This window comes from Pholis gunnellus, assembly GCF_910591455.1.
Source record: "Pholis gunnellus genome assembly, chromosome: 1".
NCBI classification, from domain to species: domain Eukaryota; kingdom Metazoa; phylum Chordata; class Actinopteri; order Perciformes; family Pholidae; genus Pholis; species Pholis gunnellus.
The window spans coordinates 10859033-10876611 of NC_136528.1; the positions used below are offsets into that span (position 1 = coordinate 10859033).

The window sequence follows — 17579 nt, forward strand, 5'->3', positions numbered from 1 at the left end:
CGGACTTCAAAATAAGAAACCTAAAGCGCTAATTTATAGGTTTCAAAATAAAAGTCCTCAAACGTTGTTGTTTTTTAAAGATCCCCAAGACATGTTTTAAGAGAAATAAAAGCAACACTAAAAACAATGAAAAGAGTTGTTGTTTTTTAAAAATATTTGTTATTTTGGTAATATTTTTATTTTTTTTTTGTACTTTTTAGCGATCATTAATTTGTTATTATTTATATTGAAAAGTTACTAAAAATATATATATACAAAATATTAAAAAATTTAAATAAATCATCCGTTAAAATGTCCTGATAAACCGACAGTGACTCCAAAGCAAACAACCCCACATGGGTTCTAATGTTGTCTCTGATTATTTTTCATTGCTTGAAGAGGTTAAATTGTAAGGATAAAAGTATTTCCTATATTGGTATTCATCTCACTCCCCTTAAGGGGTCCTGTCCCTCAGGTTGGGAACACCTGCTCAAAAGCATTCATATATTATGGATTTGGGTAAAGTTAGCTGTGTTCATCAACAGGGGCTATTGTTGAAGCAAAGTTATTATTTCAAACTGTCCCCAGTTCCACCTTGCTCCTCTTCCTTTTCATTAATCCTCCTCCCATCTCCTCTAAGTTCCCTAACTAAGATAACTAAGACCACATTTATTATAGATCATCATTTCTGTTTATGGATTTTACTAAAGATATAGTGACTTTGTTTATAAAAGCGTAAACAATCTGATCACATACTTTATAAAAGTATTAAATTACTCCAAAGGGTGCCCAGAAATGATGCAGTTCCAAGTCTTTGGGTCCAGATGTTGGTCATGAATATTGAAACATATTGTCAGTGACCTCAGCTGATTCAACCACAAGAGAGCGTGAAGAGACTACCTAGAAAACTGAACTGCCGTTTAGAAGATATAACCTGATATTTACATTTCAGTCATCCCTTAACTCAAAATAGCACCCAGGTTAAGGCAGAATCATACGTAGGAATTAAATGCCTCCGCAAAATATTCTACACTGGCAAAAGTTCAGTTTACGTGTTAATGCATCGCTGTATTGCTGTATTGCAACTTTTACCTGAGTATGGTATTTAAGAACTTATTTAGATAGACTGACAGACAGCATGAAACTGAGGTGCTGCACAGAGTTTATTTTTAACTCTGCCACACAGCGTAATTAAAATGTACTACTTTCAGTAACCTATCGAAAAAAAACACAATACATAAATACAATGCAATAAAATACATACCACACAATACAGTAATACACATACACCAATTGACCATAGTTTTTTTTAACATGTAACTAAATGAACAGCATTTTAATAAAGTAAGTTCTCAAAAAACAAAATAAATGCATACTACATGTCCGAAAAGGAGTGGGAAGAAGTATACTTTGGGTAGGAAGAAGTACACCCCTCACTAACCAGTGTTTCACCCAAAACCAAAAAAAACGAGCGCGAAAAATGCAAAGTACGATCTAAGTATGAGCTTTTGAATGCACCACTGTAGAGAACTAACTTCCACACCTTCGCTGGGATCTTATTCAAGAGACGTTCAAGTACAGGGGTTAAAATGTACGTAGGCTACGTCTACTTCTGTAACGCCTCCATGTCGCCTCTCCGTTCGGTTCCAAAGTACAACTAACATTACGGGTTAGCTATTTTATATGAGAGTTCACCGGGTCAAAGGGTATTTTACCGGGACACCTTGATTGCAGTTTGATTCGAGTGTGTTGCACGTTGGACATTAACGTTAGTTACCGTGTAAAGCGTGTTTTTCTGCAAGAAGCAAAATGAGTGGAAGAGGAGAAACAACCAAGGAAACGTCCCCCAGGGCTCCACTTCCCACCCAGGATAACGTGACAGAACAACAGAAGAAGAAGATTATTCGCATCGTTTACATCATCGCTGCTCTGGATATTACATGGATGTTTTTACAGTTTTCTGTCACCCCTGTGAGTATATTTATCTTAAGTCACGAGTACGAAGCTGAGATTTCCGTGCCGGTTTTGAATGTAAAAACGCTTCCGGAAACGCTGGACATTATTTTATTTTATTATTATTATTTATGATGACACATGGCCTGTGTTATTTATTATGAGTGTACGAGTGATCATGTGTGTTATGGCACGTTAACAGTGGTTATTTTTGCTACGGTTGCATTCATTCACAGCATCGCCTGACATCCCCAGTTGTAAGCAGTTAGTTAATGTAAAAATACTTAATTTCAAGTAAAAGCCCTGCATTTATAAATGTGCTATTAGGTCTATTATCAGCAACATACACTACATTTACTGAATATGCATTCGAGTTGCAGATAGATTGACTTACGTCATCGTTATAGGTCTTACGTTGTATGTTGTATGTTATATAAAGATCTTCAGTGGTGGAGGAAGTATTCCGATCCTTTACTCGGTAAAAGTACTACTACTGTGAACATACAAACCACTATGTTTTTTTTATTACAAACCACACTTAAACAGTGGAAAGTAACAAAGTACATTTATTCAAGTGCTGTACTTAATTGTACTTTACTTGAGTATTTCCATGTTCGGCTACTTTATCTACTTCACTACATTTTGGAGGCAAATATTGTACTTTTGTATCTACACTAGGCCTACAGCTTTTGATACCTTAGTTACTTTGATTAATAATACAAAATCTAATCAACTAATAAATTATGATGCATTATTACTGAAAAGTATAAGACCTATTGATACCTTGGTGAAATTCACTGACTTCCCAGCTGTAGCCTATGTATGGTAAAAATCAAACAAAGAAAAAATAGATGCATCAATAATTATAGTTCAATAAAATGAAATATAATTTCTTCAAAATGTGCTATTCTGCACAATGCGTACCTTTACTCTTTGTACTTGTATTATATTATGATGCATGTCTTACAAACTAAAACGTTGCCTTAATAAACGGATGTGTTGATTAGTAGAGATGGTCTGATTTCCAGATAATAGCTACTCTAAGCATGTAAACCGTACCACATACGACTGTGTGAATTTGAAGATGTATTTTCATTATGTATCTCTGTAGTATTTGGCAAAGAAACTTGGCTTCGACACCTTGTGGTTTGGTTATTTGCAAACCACGGTCGGTGTGATACAGCTGCTTGGGGGTCCTATGTTTGGAAGGTAAGTATAAGACGATCAAAAAAGTAATAGCTACTTTTACAGTTGTGCATGAAGGTGTTATTCTATTCTCAGAGGCTGCTGTTCTCATAACAGCGACCTAAACTGTTTTTGTCCAGGAGACAACTTATGTGAGTTTTGTTGTTTGCAGGTTTGCAGATATTTTCGGAGCACGAGCAGCTTTGTCTCTGGCGTGTTCTTCCACAGTCGTTTTCTTTCTGCTGCTGGCCATAGCAGAGAATCCTGCCATGCTGTTCATCCACAAACTCCCCACAGTCTTCATGCATGTTCTGCCTGGTAAGCACCGCTCATCTACAATCCTGCTCACTCAGTTTAACATTTTCAACTTCGAACCTAGATTACTATTTGATTTAGATAAATCATTTATTCTTATTTATTCATTCTTTTCCTGCTTTTCTGACTTTGTGGCTAAACCACGTCTGCAATTACGAGTATTAGGGCCAGTGTTAAGGACAGAAACAGATTTCGAGATTAAAGTCATAACACTACCAGAAAAATAGCATCAAAGTTACGGTGCGATGTCTTTTTCAAGAACATTGTCGATTCTTGAAATATTATAACTTTTTTTCTCTTAATATTTAGAATGTATTATTTAAATCTAATGTTTTTTGCTAACAATGTCCTTAATACTTTGTTGTAAAAGAATACACATTCAAATGAAGAATGTACTGTGATTAGTGTAGTTGTATGAAACCCAGAAGCCGTCTTTCACACCTTGCTAAGAAATGAAAGAACATTTTAATAAACTTGCCATTTTTATTGCATAACGTGATACTGTATGAAGGAACGTATTGATTGGGATTTGGTGTCAGCAGATAATTAGTAATAAGAACATTCCAACTGTTTACACAATTTCTGTGGTTAAATCTAGTGAAACATTAAAATAGGGCATTAAATACACTACCCTCTACTGTATGACCGAGACTCCAAAAATCAAATAACATTTTATCCTAATTTTATTATTTCTTGATTATCCTAAAAGTAGTTGCCGTTTCACTTGCTTTTATTTCTTCATCCCTCTCCTGTCTGCAGCATCTCAGATGGTCGTTGCAGACCTCTCAGCACCTGAGAAACGGGCAGAAGCTTTATCCAAACTAGGGCTGTGTTTTGGCATCGGCATGATAGCTGGCTCCACATTGGGCGGCCATCTTAACACGCGCTTTGGGTGAGTTTAATTCTGTGTGTGTTGTTGGAGAATGAGTCTACATTGAGTGATGTGCTGTAGAATGGAACATAAAGCAGCTAAAGAGCCGAGAGATTTTATTCAGGAGCTAGTGGCCACAAAAAAAGACTCCAAATGAAAGCTAATGTTGCTCCATGTCTGCTGGGTGTGAGAATAAGCAACTGTTTTCTGACCACTTCATTAGGGGATAGCTTGTTAATGTTGTGTTTACAGCTTTAACTAAACATGGAAATGCAACGGAAATGATGATGATATGAATGGTATTTTTGTGTGTGTAACATTGTAAATGTACTGTACATATTATATCTATAGTACACCTTAAATGGCCAAAGTATTTGTGCACCTAACACTGCTTTTAATTCCCAGGGAGACATTTACTGCATGTTTTGGTGCTGTGGGGAGTGCCTTCAGTTTACTGTTGGTTTTAAAGTTTATCCCCAAAACGACCAAATCTCAAGCTTCAGGAACCAACAAAGACAGTAAGACACACTTCCGTCTGCCTCACCGAATGTTCTCAGGGAATCACTATACATGTTGACATTTTGCAGAACAAAATGTCTTTAAACACACAACATAGGATACAGATAAAAACATAGCTGTACTTAGAGTTAAGATGCTCACTCCTGCATACATAGGACTGGCAACCACTTGCTGTGAAGTGAATACAATTAAACGGGGGAGTGAGAGTGCGACATCCAGTGGCTGAAAGGCATCAGTGTTATCAATAGCACCTTTAATTCATAACATTTAATTCATAACATTCTGTTGGAATGTTATGATATGATAATAGGATTTTTTTTCCCGATGCCAAGGTGACAAGAGAGTCTAAACCTTTACGTTTAAGATTTCTCTGCACGAGGAAGAAAAACAAGGCCCTTGAGATGGAAAACAAGGTCCTCAAGGAGAAAGTTGCGCTTTTAATGACTGATACTGAGCAGATCAAGGGAGAGAGGCAAAGAATCCACAACATGATCGAAAACGGAGACCACCTGAGGGACCAACTGTTGCACTGCAAAAATGAATTGTCGGTGCTGGGTAAGAAGATGGAGATCCAGGGAACGGAGCTGAGGAGGGAGCGCACGCAGAATGAGGCCCTCAAGGAGGAGCTGGAGTCAGTGAAGAAGGAGAAGCAGTCACTGAAGCAGCGCGCTGTCAAGCACAGGGCCGAGCAGCAGCACCTGAAGGAATGTCTGGACCGGGCGATCAAAGAGAGAGACGGCCTGAATGACACGTTGCTGCGCTGCGGAAATGAACACTCGGAGTTGCGTGACAAGATCAGCAACCAGCTGTTAATCGTGAACAAGAAGGACGGTCAGTGCAAAGAGCTGATGAAGCAAATCCATATCCTCAAGCTGGAGATCCAGCATCTTGGGAGGGAGAGGAGCATCATAGAACGCGACACAGAGGACTTGAGGCGGGCGCTCCAAAAGTGTGAAAATGAGCTCTCCACACAGAAGGTGAAGCTCCAAGAGAGCGAAAGGTCTCGTGTCATTGGGGATCACATAGGGAAAGAAGTACTAATAATCAATCAAAGACATCACATGACCAGAAGACCCAGCCAAGTGGTGCCTCAGCAGAAGCTTGAGTTCTTAGAGAAAGAGCTGCTCGCCCGGACTAAGGAGCAGGAGGAAAGTCATAAGCTGTATGTGGATCTGGCGGATAAAGGGATAGAGCTAGCAGTGCGTTTACAGCTGTGCCAGAAGACGGTCAGAGACCAGAGAGAGCAGTTCAAGGCAGCAACGGCAGAAAGCAGCATGTACAGAACTCTGAGTGAAAAACTGGGGGTGGAATTATCAAACATCAAAAAGGGGCACCGCCAATCAAGCAACAGCGCGACCTGCAAGACTGGAGGCACATTCAAGGCGTAGGGACACTTATTAGGCTGCTGGGTCTTTGTCCATTGAGACATTTACTATACAAATAAACCGACGTAACTTGATACTGATCCAGTTCTTTGTGATTTTGATTTGGTTTGTGGTACAGTGTAAATGTGACCTGCATGGTTGAAGCCTATTTACATGATGCACCTTCATTCGTAAGATAATGAGATATGTGTAAGACAATTGCGTATTTTATTAACAAATGCTTAAACATTTTAATTTAGAATGTTACTAAGACACGTTGTACATGTACACTAATAATAATAATAACTTTATTTATATAGCACCTTTAAAAACAGAGTTTACAAAGTGCTTTGACAGACAAAGCAGCAAGGCAGTAAAACAACAGAAAGCTCATTGAGACAGCTGATACGATAAAAATAAACTAAGAAATAAGAAAAGATTAAGTAAAAGAATGAAGTAAAATCAACAAATACAAATAAAACAGAAAAGCGACGCCCTTCACATAAAAGCCAGTCTGTAAAAAATGTGTTGTAAGAAGTGATTTAAAAGATATTACTGATTCTGCGAGCCTTATCTCCTCAGGCAGGTCGTTCTAAAGCCGAGGGGCCCTGATGGAAAAAGCACGGTCACCTTTAGTTTTCAGTCTCGACTTTGGAACAGGCACAAGGGCCCCACCTGAGGATCTAAGGCTGCGAGCTGGCTCTAGGGGGCCAATATTCCCTTCATATATCTTGGGTATCCTTATATCTTGTGGCCAAACCCATCTGGGGCCAAACCCATCTGTGCTTTAAAAGTCATCAGTAAAATCTTAAAATCAATTCTAAGACAAACAGGGAGCCAGTGGAGAGAAGCCAGGATTGGGTTGATGTGATGTCGTCTGTTAAAACCAGTGAGAAGCCGAGCTGCTGCGTTCTGAACTAGTTGGAGGCGAGAGAGGGACTTTTGGTTGATGCCACAGAGAAGGTAGTTACAGTAATATCGTCTTGAAAAGATGAATGCATGAATGACTCTTTCCAGGTCAGAGTGAGAAAGGACAGAGAGAGGATTCTTTTGATTTTGGAGATGGTACAAGACTTGTGTTTATTCAAACTTGTGTTTTGTTTGCACACTTTTATTCTTGAATTCGCTGCAGGTGAGAACAAAAGCAAGTCACTATTCAACTTGGGAGAGATCACCAGACTGCTGAAGTTTCCTGGTGTGAAGCGGACTTTTGTTGTGAAGATAGTTGCAGGTTTGCCATCAGGTGAGAAGAGGGTTCGTTTTCCCACACAAATGTATTCACCACAATACTTTCCATCCCAAGTTTTTTCAATGTAAATTCACAAATTGTGAAACACAGATTCTGTGTGAATTAAGTATATAGTTTCCCAATAATCCTTCTGTGGCACAATATAGGCAATCAGTCATCTATTCTACTGTTTAAAATGGCCTGGTGTGTGATGTGTGGCATCCCACTGCATTTACTTTTCTGAACAATGGATTATGTGTTTAAAGGCCTCTTGTATCGATCCAGCTGGAGCATGTAAGATAAATAATAATAAGTAATAACTGTCTGTCTACAACAAGTCAAACAGAAGAAGTTCTTTTCTCCGTCCTCAGGCATTTTTCAAGTGATGTTCTCTATCATTGCATTGGAATTCTTCAAGTTGAAACCTGAGCAGAACGGCTATCTGATGGCTTACTTTGGCATTACCTCAATGGTAGGTGTCCCTCAGATTGAAATACAAGACAAGCTGATTTAGATTTTCAGTGCTTCATGATGATTCTAGACTGCAAGACGAGGTCAGTAAAAACCCGGATGTTTGTGCAGGTTGTTCAGGGAGGAGTGGTCGGTCGGCTTACAGCGAGATGCTCTGAGAACTCGCTGCTGCTTCTGTCCATCGGCGTTTCTTCTTTGGTGGGACTGGCTCAGGTACACACAGGAAAAAAACGTTCACGGCATTCAATCCAATAGTTGCAAAATATTTCAGTCTGGACTGAAGTGGTGGAATGAATGACACTGTCATCTGTAGTGCCATGCTGCTAGTACAAATATTTGTTGGTTACAGCTTCTCAAATCGTAGCATTTCTTGCATATTTAAAATGTTTTCACATCTACAATAAGTCTTTCTTTTGGCTCAAGTGTGCTCATATGGTCATAATGAAAAAAGATCCTCAGCTGCAGATCATTTTGTGTGTATTTATTTCTGCAGGCTTACATGCAGGATGTGTTCCAGTTCTGCCTCATCGTCGTCCCGATGGTGTTTTCTCTCAATGTGTTTAATGTCATCACAGACAGCATGCTCACCAAGAGCGTACCCTCCTCCGAAACAGGTGACGTCATCCTGCTTTTCTACTTGCACAACATTCACAACAACCATTAACAGCAGGCACTATTTCACAGGCTCAAATTACACAACGCTGCATTTTGATCACATGATATGTGACTGCATCTGATTACAGATACTTCAAACAAAAGTATAACTTTACAAAACAACCCAAAGCTAAGACAACTACAGGCTCATTTATTCAATGAGCTCAATTATTTTAATTAAATTGTTTGTTGAACCCACTTTGTTCTTGAATGCAGGCACTATGATGGGACTGTGTGCATCCGTCCAATCTCTGCTTCGCACGGTCGGGCCGACTGTTGGCGGCTTCATGTATGTGAACTACGGCATTTCCTCCATAGGCCTAATCCAGTTTGTCGTGAATATCGCTGTGTTTGTGCACCTGCTGCAGCGTCACCTCAGGAAGACAGCCGAGCATCAGAAATGAAATCGATTAGTTTTTCTAAAGCTTCTTTTCATCTCCAATTTTTCCACAAACCAGAAGATTTGATGGAAATTCAATGTTTGATTTTTAGGAACAATCAGCTCTCCATGTGCATGTATTTAAGTCATCCTGTCTCATCATTTACATGATGAGATATGGTCAAGTCTTTCCACCTCTGTTGCCGTTTAATCCGTGGTGGAGGTTCAGAACTGAACCACTAGATGGTAGCAAATCCTCCATTTTACCAGATGGTACTTTATTTGTCCAGGTTTCATCATTCACATTTATATTAGTTACACTTTGAAAATCAGTTTGTTGCTGTTTGGATTTCATTAAACATCATTTAAGGTGATTCAATATTAGACCAATCAACATCACTGCTAATTGAACATAGTTTTATCAGAGCAATTTATAATGAAAGTATATTTTCTTATTCGTCATTGTTTTTAATTAAATATTTTAAAAATGATTTTATTTTTGTACATTAATTCATCTAAAGTTAGTAAAGTATTTCATTCTTCCCTTTGCATTGAATGCTATGAATCTGTCGCAGAAATATCGGCAATTGATACAGTCAATAAATATAATGAAGATTGTATGAATATTTTAGTACAGTGATGGCAGCGTAGCAGAACTTAGTGTTTTCTTCGTTCTTATCCCATCAATCATCTCAAATCCCTTCAAAGTTATCTGGTGACTCTTTGAAGTGACTCTAGATTTGGAACCAGTGAACTAAATTACCTGTAAAGTAGTTAAACTACCTCCACCAACAGTAGAACGCTAGTCATGCATTATTGCATGATAATCTAATAATGCAATCTATAATGATGTATCAGTTACTGAGGGTATTTTTCTGCTGAATAAGTACTTTCATTTAAATGCAAGATTTTTACTTGTAATGGAGTATTTTTACATTGTTATATTGATACTTTTACTTAAATAAAGGATGTAATTACTCACAACGGTAACGACGCCAATATTTATGAACGAATATTAAATCACCAGTGCAGAAAAACAAATGACGTACTGTGTGGAGGACAAACAAATCCTTCGGTGTTAATCACAGTCTCAGTTGTTCTCTGTCATATTTATTTACAGTTTTCTGCTACCTCGGTTGCTAATCTGCAGCATGTTGAAGTGATGTCACAAAATCTGCGGCAGGTGGTTTCATTGTTTCTACAAAGTACTCTGTTTTTGAAATATTACGATCAGCAATCCGGGATAAATATGATGTTATTTTAACAGTAGGGGGTGAGTGGTGTTAGAGAGTTATTGTGGACCAGGCGACAACTTCAACAGATGTCACCGGTTTGATTTCTTTGCCAGTTTGTTGAGCCAAATATCTGATGAAAGCTGCCACACAAACAGACGTTCAGATTACATTTTAAATACTGCAACAAAATAAAGGACCCATGTTCGTTTATTTTCAGGGTTCAGAGACATTTTTACTATGAATTATTGAGACATTATTCTGGAAAATAATTTTAGTTTCGATATACTTTGAGAAATTTCAGTAAATGTAACCATAAGAAATCAGTTTAAAAACGTAATTTTGCTTGCAGTCAGTGAACAGATTTCATGCTTTAGTTACTAATCTTAAACGTTGTATAACGTTGTTTCTTTGCATTCAGTTGAAGAGGGAAATAATTATTTAACTTAAGTAAAAATTCAAGACAATATTTAATTTCTGCACAGCTCTCAAATGTCACCTTCAATTTATCCCAAAACAATTCAAAGCAATCAAATTTGAACGTTATTTTTGATATCTCTTAGCTGGCAGATTGTGATAGTCTGTTCAGGCAGACTGCACCTTTAATGTGATCAGCCGTCTCAGTGGCAATCTCATCATCTGAGCCTGATCCCACACCTACACTCACACAGTTCTCGCTGTAGTCTGAGTCGTAGAGACGATGTTCAGCCGTCCGTGTCGATGCAGCTCTGCTGAATTTTTACACAAAAATAAGCCACTTGCTCTTGAATCTTCTACTTCTGCCTCTCTAACTGACTCACAGAGACTCAAAGGAGCTGTAGATGGATTTGAAGGGTGTCACTGTATCTGTGGACCCAGGGGGGCGGCCCTGACCACGGGAGGGGGTGCCCTGTTACACTTGGCCCTTTGAGTCAGGGGGAGCGGGGACAATGCTGCTGTTAACACTCCTGACGGGGACCTTTGGGTTCTCTGAAAGTTTAATGTGATTCTGCGAGCGACCTGCGCTCACTGAGGTCAGAGATGAGCGCGGCCCGGCGTCGGTCCAAGGTTGCCCCGTGTTGGTGCATAGGAAACTGAATGCCAGTGGGGGGGGTGCCATCGGGTCCTGGGCTTGTTTTGTCCCCTGTGGCATGGATAATGAGGCATCTGTCTCCACCTGCCGCATAGAGAGACGAGGCTCACTGTCTCACTTAAAAAGAGCACAGGTTACCTATCTGATTTGTCCAAGGCAGGCCAGGGACATGATCTGAAGCAGAGGAGCCTTCAGCCTAAATGTTTTATACCCCGGCTTTCTTATTTCTGTTTGTGCTGCACCACACGGAGCTCCTTATCAGAAACACTTTGTCTTGTTTGTCACATCTCGAACATTAAGATCCTAATCAACCAAACATGAGCCACCCAAATGTTATTATTCTTCCCCAAGAAAGTGGGACTTCTTGTATTGATAGCGCGAACAAACAAAAAAATATCACTGAATTACATTCATTTGTCATAGAGCACAAAATAGGCCATTGTGCTGATTCTTGCTCAGAAATAATGCACACCTGATGTGCGTGTGACAGCAGCTCAACATGGCCACCAACCCCCCCCCCGTCTTCCTCTCCGGCGGACCTCGTGGAGCTCGTGGAGTTGGCCGCAGGAACGAAAGGTGATCTTAGGGGGGTTTTGTCTTGGTGTAATCAGACAGCGACATCATCAATCATGAGAGGGTGAATTACAGTGGGTTACAATGGGAGATAAGATAATGAGTGGGGCCTCAGCGACCTGGTGAGGGACGGCTCGAGTTCCCGACCAGATTACATGGCAGCGGCCTGACTGGCTGCAAACCTCTCTGAGGATGCTGGTTGCACAAATCCAAGATGGAGAAAAACACTTTTTGTTCAACTACATCGCAGTGGAAGTACCAAAGGAGAGCATGCAGGTGAAATTAGCTCTATTGTATTTCATGGTCATTTCCATGGTATGGAAATCCACTGTTGGTAACAAGGGTGTGTAAGAGCTAAAACTGAATGCACGGACCCAACACTGCAGAGATCAGGGTCCAATTCCCAGCAGTGAGGCTTGAAGTGAACATACTGACATGTAGCTATTCTTGGAGCCTTTCAGGAAGTGAGGCAAAAAATGTAAAGTTTGCATTAAAGTTATCAAAGACTATATCCATGCTTCACTTATTCTATGTGTTTACAGATTGTGCTCGATCTCCTTCACTGTTGTATTGCACCTTTTAAACTGCAACAACTTACAGCTATCTTTCTCATTGGAGCATTGGGTTTGGGGACCAGTGTAACTGACATCATAACACCAGCCAGCTTCAACCTGTGCAACGGTCTATCCAGCGAGGGTAACTGATATAAAAGGTGTGAAACTTTTAATTTGATATCTCTTCTGCAGTAGAAATGTAGGCATAATTAATTTTAATTCATGTCCTAAGCACCATGACTGGTATTGCATACATCATTTAAATATTTCTTTAACATTTTACTATCAATTATTGAGACATTATTCTGGAATATAATTTTAGTTTCAATATTCTTTTAGAAATTCCAAAGTAAATATAACCATAAGAAATCAGTAGTCTCGTTTAAGAACCTAATTTTGCAAAATTCTAGACAGTATTTTATTTCTGCACAGCCCTCAAATGTCACGTTAATTTTATAAAAAAATTGACAAAACACAGACAGACAAAAAATATCTACAAAAAGACCAAAGCAAATACAAAGTGACACAAAACAACTATGAATAAGCATTGGGAAAACAAGCCAAAAAATAACTACAAATACACCATAACAACTACAAAGATACAAAAATGAGCACAAAGAGACACAAAACATCAACATAAAGAGGCTAAACATCTATAAAGTCTGTGTGTCCTGCTCCTACAGTAGAAGAGGTGTTGGGCCCTTTAGCATGTCTGTGTTTAGGGGCCCGTTGGTGAACGTGTGGAGAAACCACAGGCTTGTGTGATGAAGCACCAAACATCTTAATACACAGCCTCAGTATCTGTGCTGCCATGAAGCGTGCTCGGTCGTGTGTCAGCGGCTCTGAGCCCCATGACGCCCCGTTTAGTCCACACTCTCACTCGCTGACATGTGCCACCGCTCGCTAATCCTCCTCTGACGCTCCTCTCTGCAGCATCACACTCCACAACAGAACAATAAATGACCTCTGCGCGGACCTCAGAGGGCAACCGGCCCCTGCTGCATCAGAAGGGACCCCCCCCCCCTCGTTTTAAGGCCATATTGTTTCTTTATACAATTTGAATTAATACACAGGAGCTGCTGCATGTTAGCCGGTTATCTTATAGCATACTAGGGAACATAGAAGAGCTTTCTCTATGCATGCTGCTCCATGGAAATTAATTGTTTTCTTCGGGATTAAAACAGTCGGAGATTTGAATAATCGAAGATAATATGGTTAAAAGGGAGGATGTGGATATCATTTTAATTATGGCTGAGCGGATTAGATAACAATATGATGTATTAGTAAAAGGCGGGAAGAAAGTGTGTGCCAAGCGAAGCATCTGTTTGAATTAGCGGCTGTAAGCTCTGCATGTTATTTGCATGACTCATATGGAGCAGCATCTGTGTTCTTCAAAGATAAATCTGACCATTATTGGTCATATTGGTCAGTTTAGGGCCACCACGCATGACGCAACCAAGGTTTCATATGGGCCAGTCTGATTACAATCAATTACATTGTCTATCAGGATCTGTAGCACCTGGAGAGGTGTTGAATACCAAAGCTTTGATGTGCTAAAACTGTACCTAATAATGTTAACTATATTACTCTTAACCCCCAAAAATAATATTTTTCAGAATCTAAAACTGCCCAAAAATAAAAAAAGACATTCATACATATCTCACAAAGCCAATTTAGATTAAAAATGTTTGTAAGAAAACTCTTTAATCTTAATACTTTTATTATGTGGTGAGATAATTCCACTTTTCTATGAGTCGAAATCCTGACACAACGTGCTCCAAAAGGATCTTGGAACAAGTTGATTTGTATTGAATGGAGTTGAAATACTCTGAAGTATCATTTAAAGGAACTCAAATGTTTGGAAACACCCTGTTTCACCGAGATTGTTTCAAGTTTCTACCAAAAAACATGCTACACAGGTGTTTTCAGTTATTTAGGTTGATTGAGAATTTCAATACAACTGTAACTTATTTAGTAAGGAACCATAATGTTGAGCAGCAAATAACTTATGGTACAAACCATATGATTTTGCAGCTAATGGTGAGTTACTGATACTGATATTTGAGACGTATGGTTTAGAATAAAGAAGGGGATGGCATACGACCGATAACATGTTCCTTCAGGTCAGCAGTAAAACAGTCTCAAAGTTTGCCGTCGTGGATCTTACATACCTATGATATTTACACAGGCAATTGATTTCCTCAATCTGATTATTATTTGGATGGCAGATGGTGGGTCGGTGGTAATCCCAGCTGCCCATTGTCCTGACCCTTTGCACTCCACCCACCGCCTCCACAACCAACACACGACCCCCCCCCCTGACATCTTATCAAACCTGCTTAGCCGCGCGGCCAAAGAGCTGCTTTAAACTGGTGAGTAATGGCTATGTCAGCAGTCAGTAGATGAGCCAGAGGGTGAGGGGTGTGGACGTGTGAAGGGGTGAGGGGATGAGTGGGGTATTAGAGCCCCGTTAAAGCTGGGTTCTATTGTCAATGAAAGAATGTACTTTAAACAAGTATGCAATCATTTATTTGTGTTTATCATGAGAAAAATAATGCAAAGAAAAAGTACTATTTCTAGTTAGTTTTGCGATGTGCATGGAAAATATTAATTTATAAAACAATTATTTATGTTTTAGCTTTCAACTTTCCAGTAAAATTGAAGCAAATTGAAAAACAAACATACAAATTGTCATTCATTTATTGGATAGTGATTTTCGATAAACAACAAATCAATTGGTTAATTTACCAAATGTTCTACAAATATCTCTGATAGTCCACAAGACCATGAAATGCAGGAGAGGTTTGAGGATAATTTCAATTTTGCTTAAAGTTATCAAATGACGATTTAGAAAGTATGACTCTCCTCAAACTACAATACATCACTCCATCTGTTAAAACAAAGCAGTGATACTGTATTAAATCTGTTAAGACAAAGCAGTCATACTGTATTGTATCTTACAGAAATGTAACAATGGTCGTTTTAGTTACCTCATTTGCTTTAATCTTCTTGCTTCCTCTGCGTTTCCACAGGGGCCCTAATCTAATCTAAAGTCATGTGAACTAATCCACCGCAGCAGCAGCAGCAGTGGTCGAGGTTTAGGCCTTTGACTGATAGCCATCTGCCAGACGTGTGTCTAATTAGTTTGTTTTACTCAACTAATGAAGCGTGGAAAGGTGAGAAGTGGACCTGGAGTTAGAGGCTGAAACTAAAGGTGTTGTACCTCAATGACAAATCACTTTTATCTGCTTCCTCCACGATTTGTAAAACTACAAAAAACATTTATTCATTCATCATTAATAAGTCATTAAAACTAATTATCTGCAGTTACCAAATAGGTGTTTTTCAGTAAAAACACTTACAGTAATTATGTGCTTAAAAAACTGGAAAAAAGTGTCACTTGATCCATGAAGAAAAAATGTCTATTTCCTATTATAAGTGTTTTTGGGCCACATGGCATCACATGATGGACCTGGAAGTTGTAATTCCACAGTTTGGCCACCCTGAAAAATGTGATTCTCTGAACACAGTTCTGAAGAGAGGCGGGTGAAATGGGTCAGCGGGGATCTTACTTGCATGCTCTGTGGCTCTGGTATCATGATGAACACTCAGAGGCACCTATTCTGGTCTGTGAGCAGCCTATCTGTTTGTACGACGCAAAAAAAACCTGACCAAGTTGTATTTATGCCTAAATAACCAGATGAGAAAATGCAACATCCTGGTACAAACGATGTATTTAATCATTTAATTTGGAGGATTTGTTGAATACTGTACTTAAATTCACACTGGAAGTTTATTTCACCACTATCAGACGTGGAAAACAGGAAAGCCTTTGTTTGATTTTGCACAATGTTGGAAAATGTTCTGGATTTTCCCTCATTCAAATATTTGTATCCTGCTTAATGAGGACATGATTTCATTTCAAAGACCAGTTCATAGATTCCACCTTAATTGTTTTACTCTTTTACTGTAAGTCAAATACTGTACATTTGATGCTCACTGACCCGACACAAGGCCTCCGCTTTAGGCAGCCTTTTTTTGTTGTCTTTTGTAAGCCTTGAATGGAAATAGTGTTGATCAAAACACAAAACAAAAGAAAACCAGCAGCAGCAGCAGTTGGCTGCTAAGTGTCTGTGGATCTCCTATACAAACCGCGGGGCCCTGAGCTGCATCAAGAGGCTCAGCCGAGGTCCAATCTGACATTTATCTCTTCGGGCCGTTCTGCTGATGGCAGCACGACGTCGCTTTAGGAAGCAGCTGTTTACTGTCAGAGATCTAGGTCAGGACGGAGAGAGCTGGACACACAGCCGGCTGCACTCCTGCCAACGGGGGGGGGGGGGGTCAATACTTTACTGCTGTATCAACGCGTTAAAGTAGTTCAGGACAAGAAACCTCAGCACAGAATGAGAGACATTCAGCAAATGACACATGAGATGACTATAGTCCAATAATACAAAAACGTTATGAATAGAAAGTGGTAAATATATTTTAAAAGATCATTACAACCAGCTAGAAACGCTGGTTTAAATGATCAAAACCATACAAAAAAACTATGATGTGTGTTCCAGTCTCCGGGAAAAAATATATGCTTCTGCAAACCACAGATACGTTGAAAGTCAACGTTTTTGCATTTGCTCCGAGCAAGTGATGTAGCAGAATAAGCAACGTGGATAGATGCATGTGTCCTGCAAACTAAACTGCAGCATCTGTGAAATGTTTTTTGGATTACATTATTGGTTGTTGTGGAGTCTCAGCTGTTAGGGACTCTTCACAGTAAAGTTCTAGGCTATTTCCAGTGTGTAACAGATGTGAAATTGAGAGCTCAAACGCCTCCTGGAGGCCATCACCTTCCGTACTATTTTACAGTCTGGGCATTATAGGTGGATTTGGTGGAGGCTGACTGCAAGCATTAGTTTGTGCTGTTGAGCATTGATGGCAACAAATAGGTGAAGGTCTCTCATCTCTACGTGCTTGGACGAGTGGATGGGAATGAATGGATCAGGGAAACAGTGATTTGCAAATGAAAACAAATGTGCCAAGGAGGCCAATGTGCGTTCATCTCCACAGAGTCGAGTGATGTGGAAGATGAAGAACTGCTGCCAGGGCTTTCCACCTGACACACCTGACACACAGGTAAGAGGCTCAGCGGCCACAATCAGATCCCAAAGGCAGCTTTATCACACTGTTATATAACACACACACACACACACACACACACACACACACACTG

At 39.5% G+C, this 17579-nt stretch overlaps 1 protein-coding gene across 1 annotated transcript; it reads left to right on the forward strand.

Annotated features, from left to right (window-relative positions):
- Window positions 1–1650: 1650 nt before the first annotated feature.
- Window positions 1651–10329, forward strand: slc67a1 (solute carrier family 67 member 1). Its single transcript, XM_079163230.1, has 10 exons — window positions 1651–1950; window positions 3044–3141; window positions 3290–3435; window positions 4192–4324; window positions 4709–4821; window positions 7319–7429; window positions 7786–7886; window positions 7997–8098; window positions 8379–8499; window positions 8756–10329. Exons 1-10 carry the CDS (start codon window positions 1789–1791, stop codon window positions 8941–8943), a joined length of 1275 nt encoding a protein of 424 aa, XP_079019356.1. The 5' UTR covers window positions 1651–1788; the 3' UTR covers window positions 8944–10329.
- The last annotated feature ends 7250 nt before the right edge of the window (window positions 10330–17579 follow it).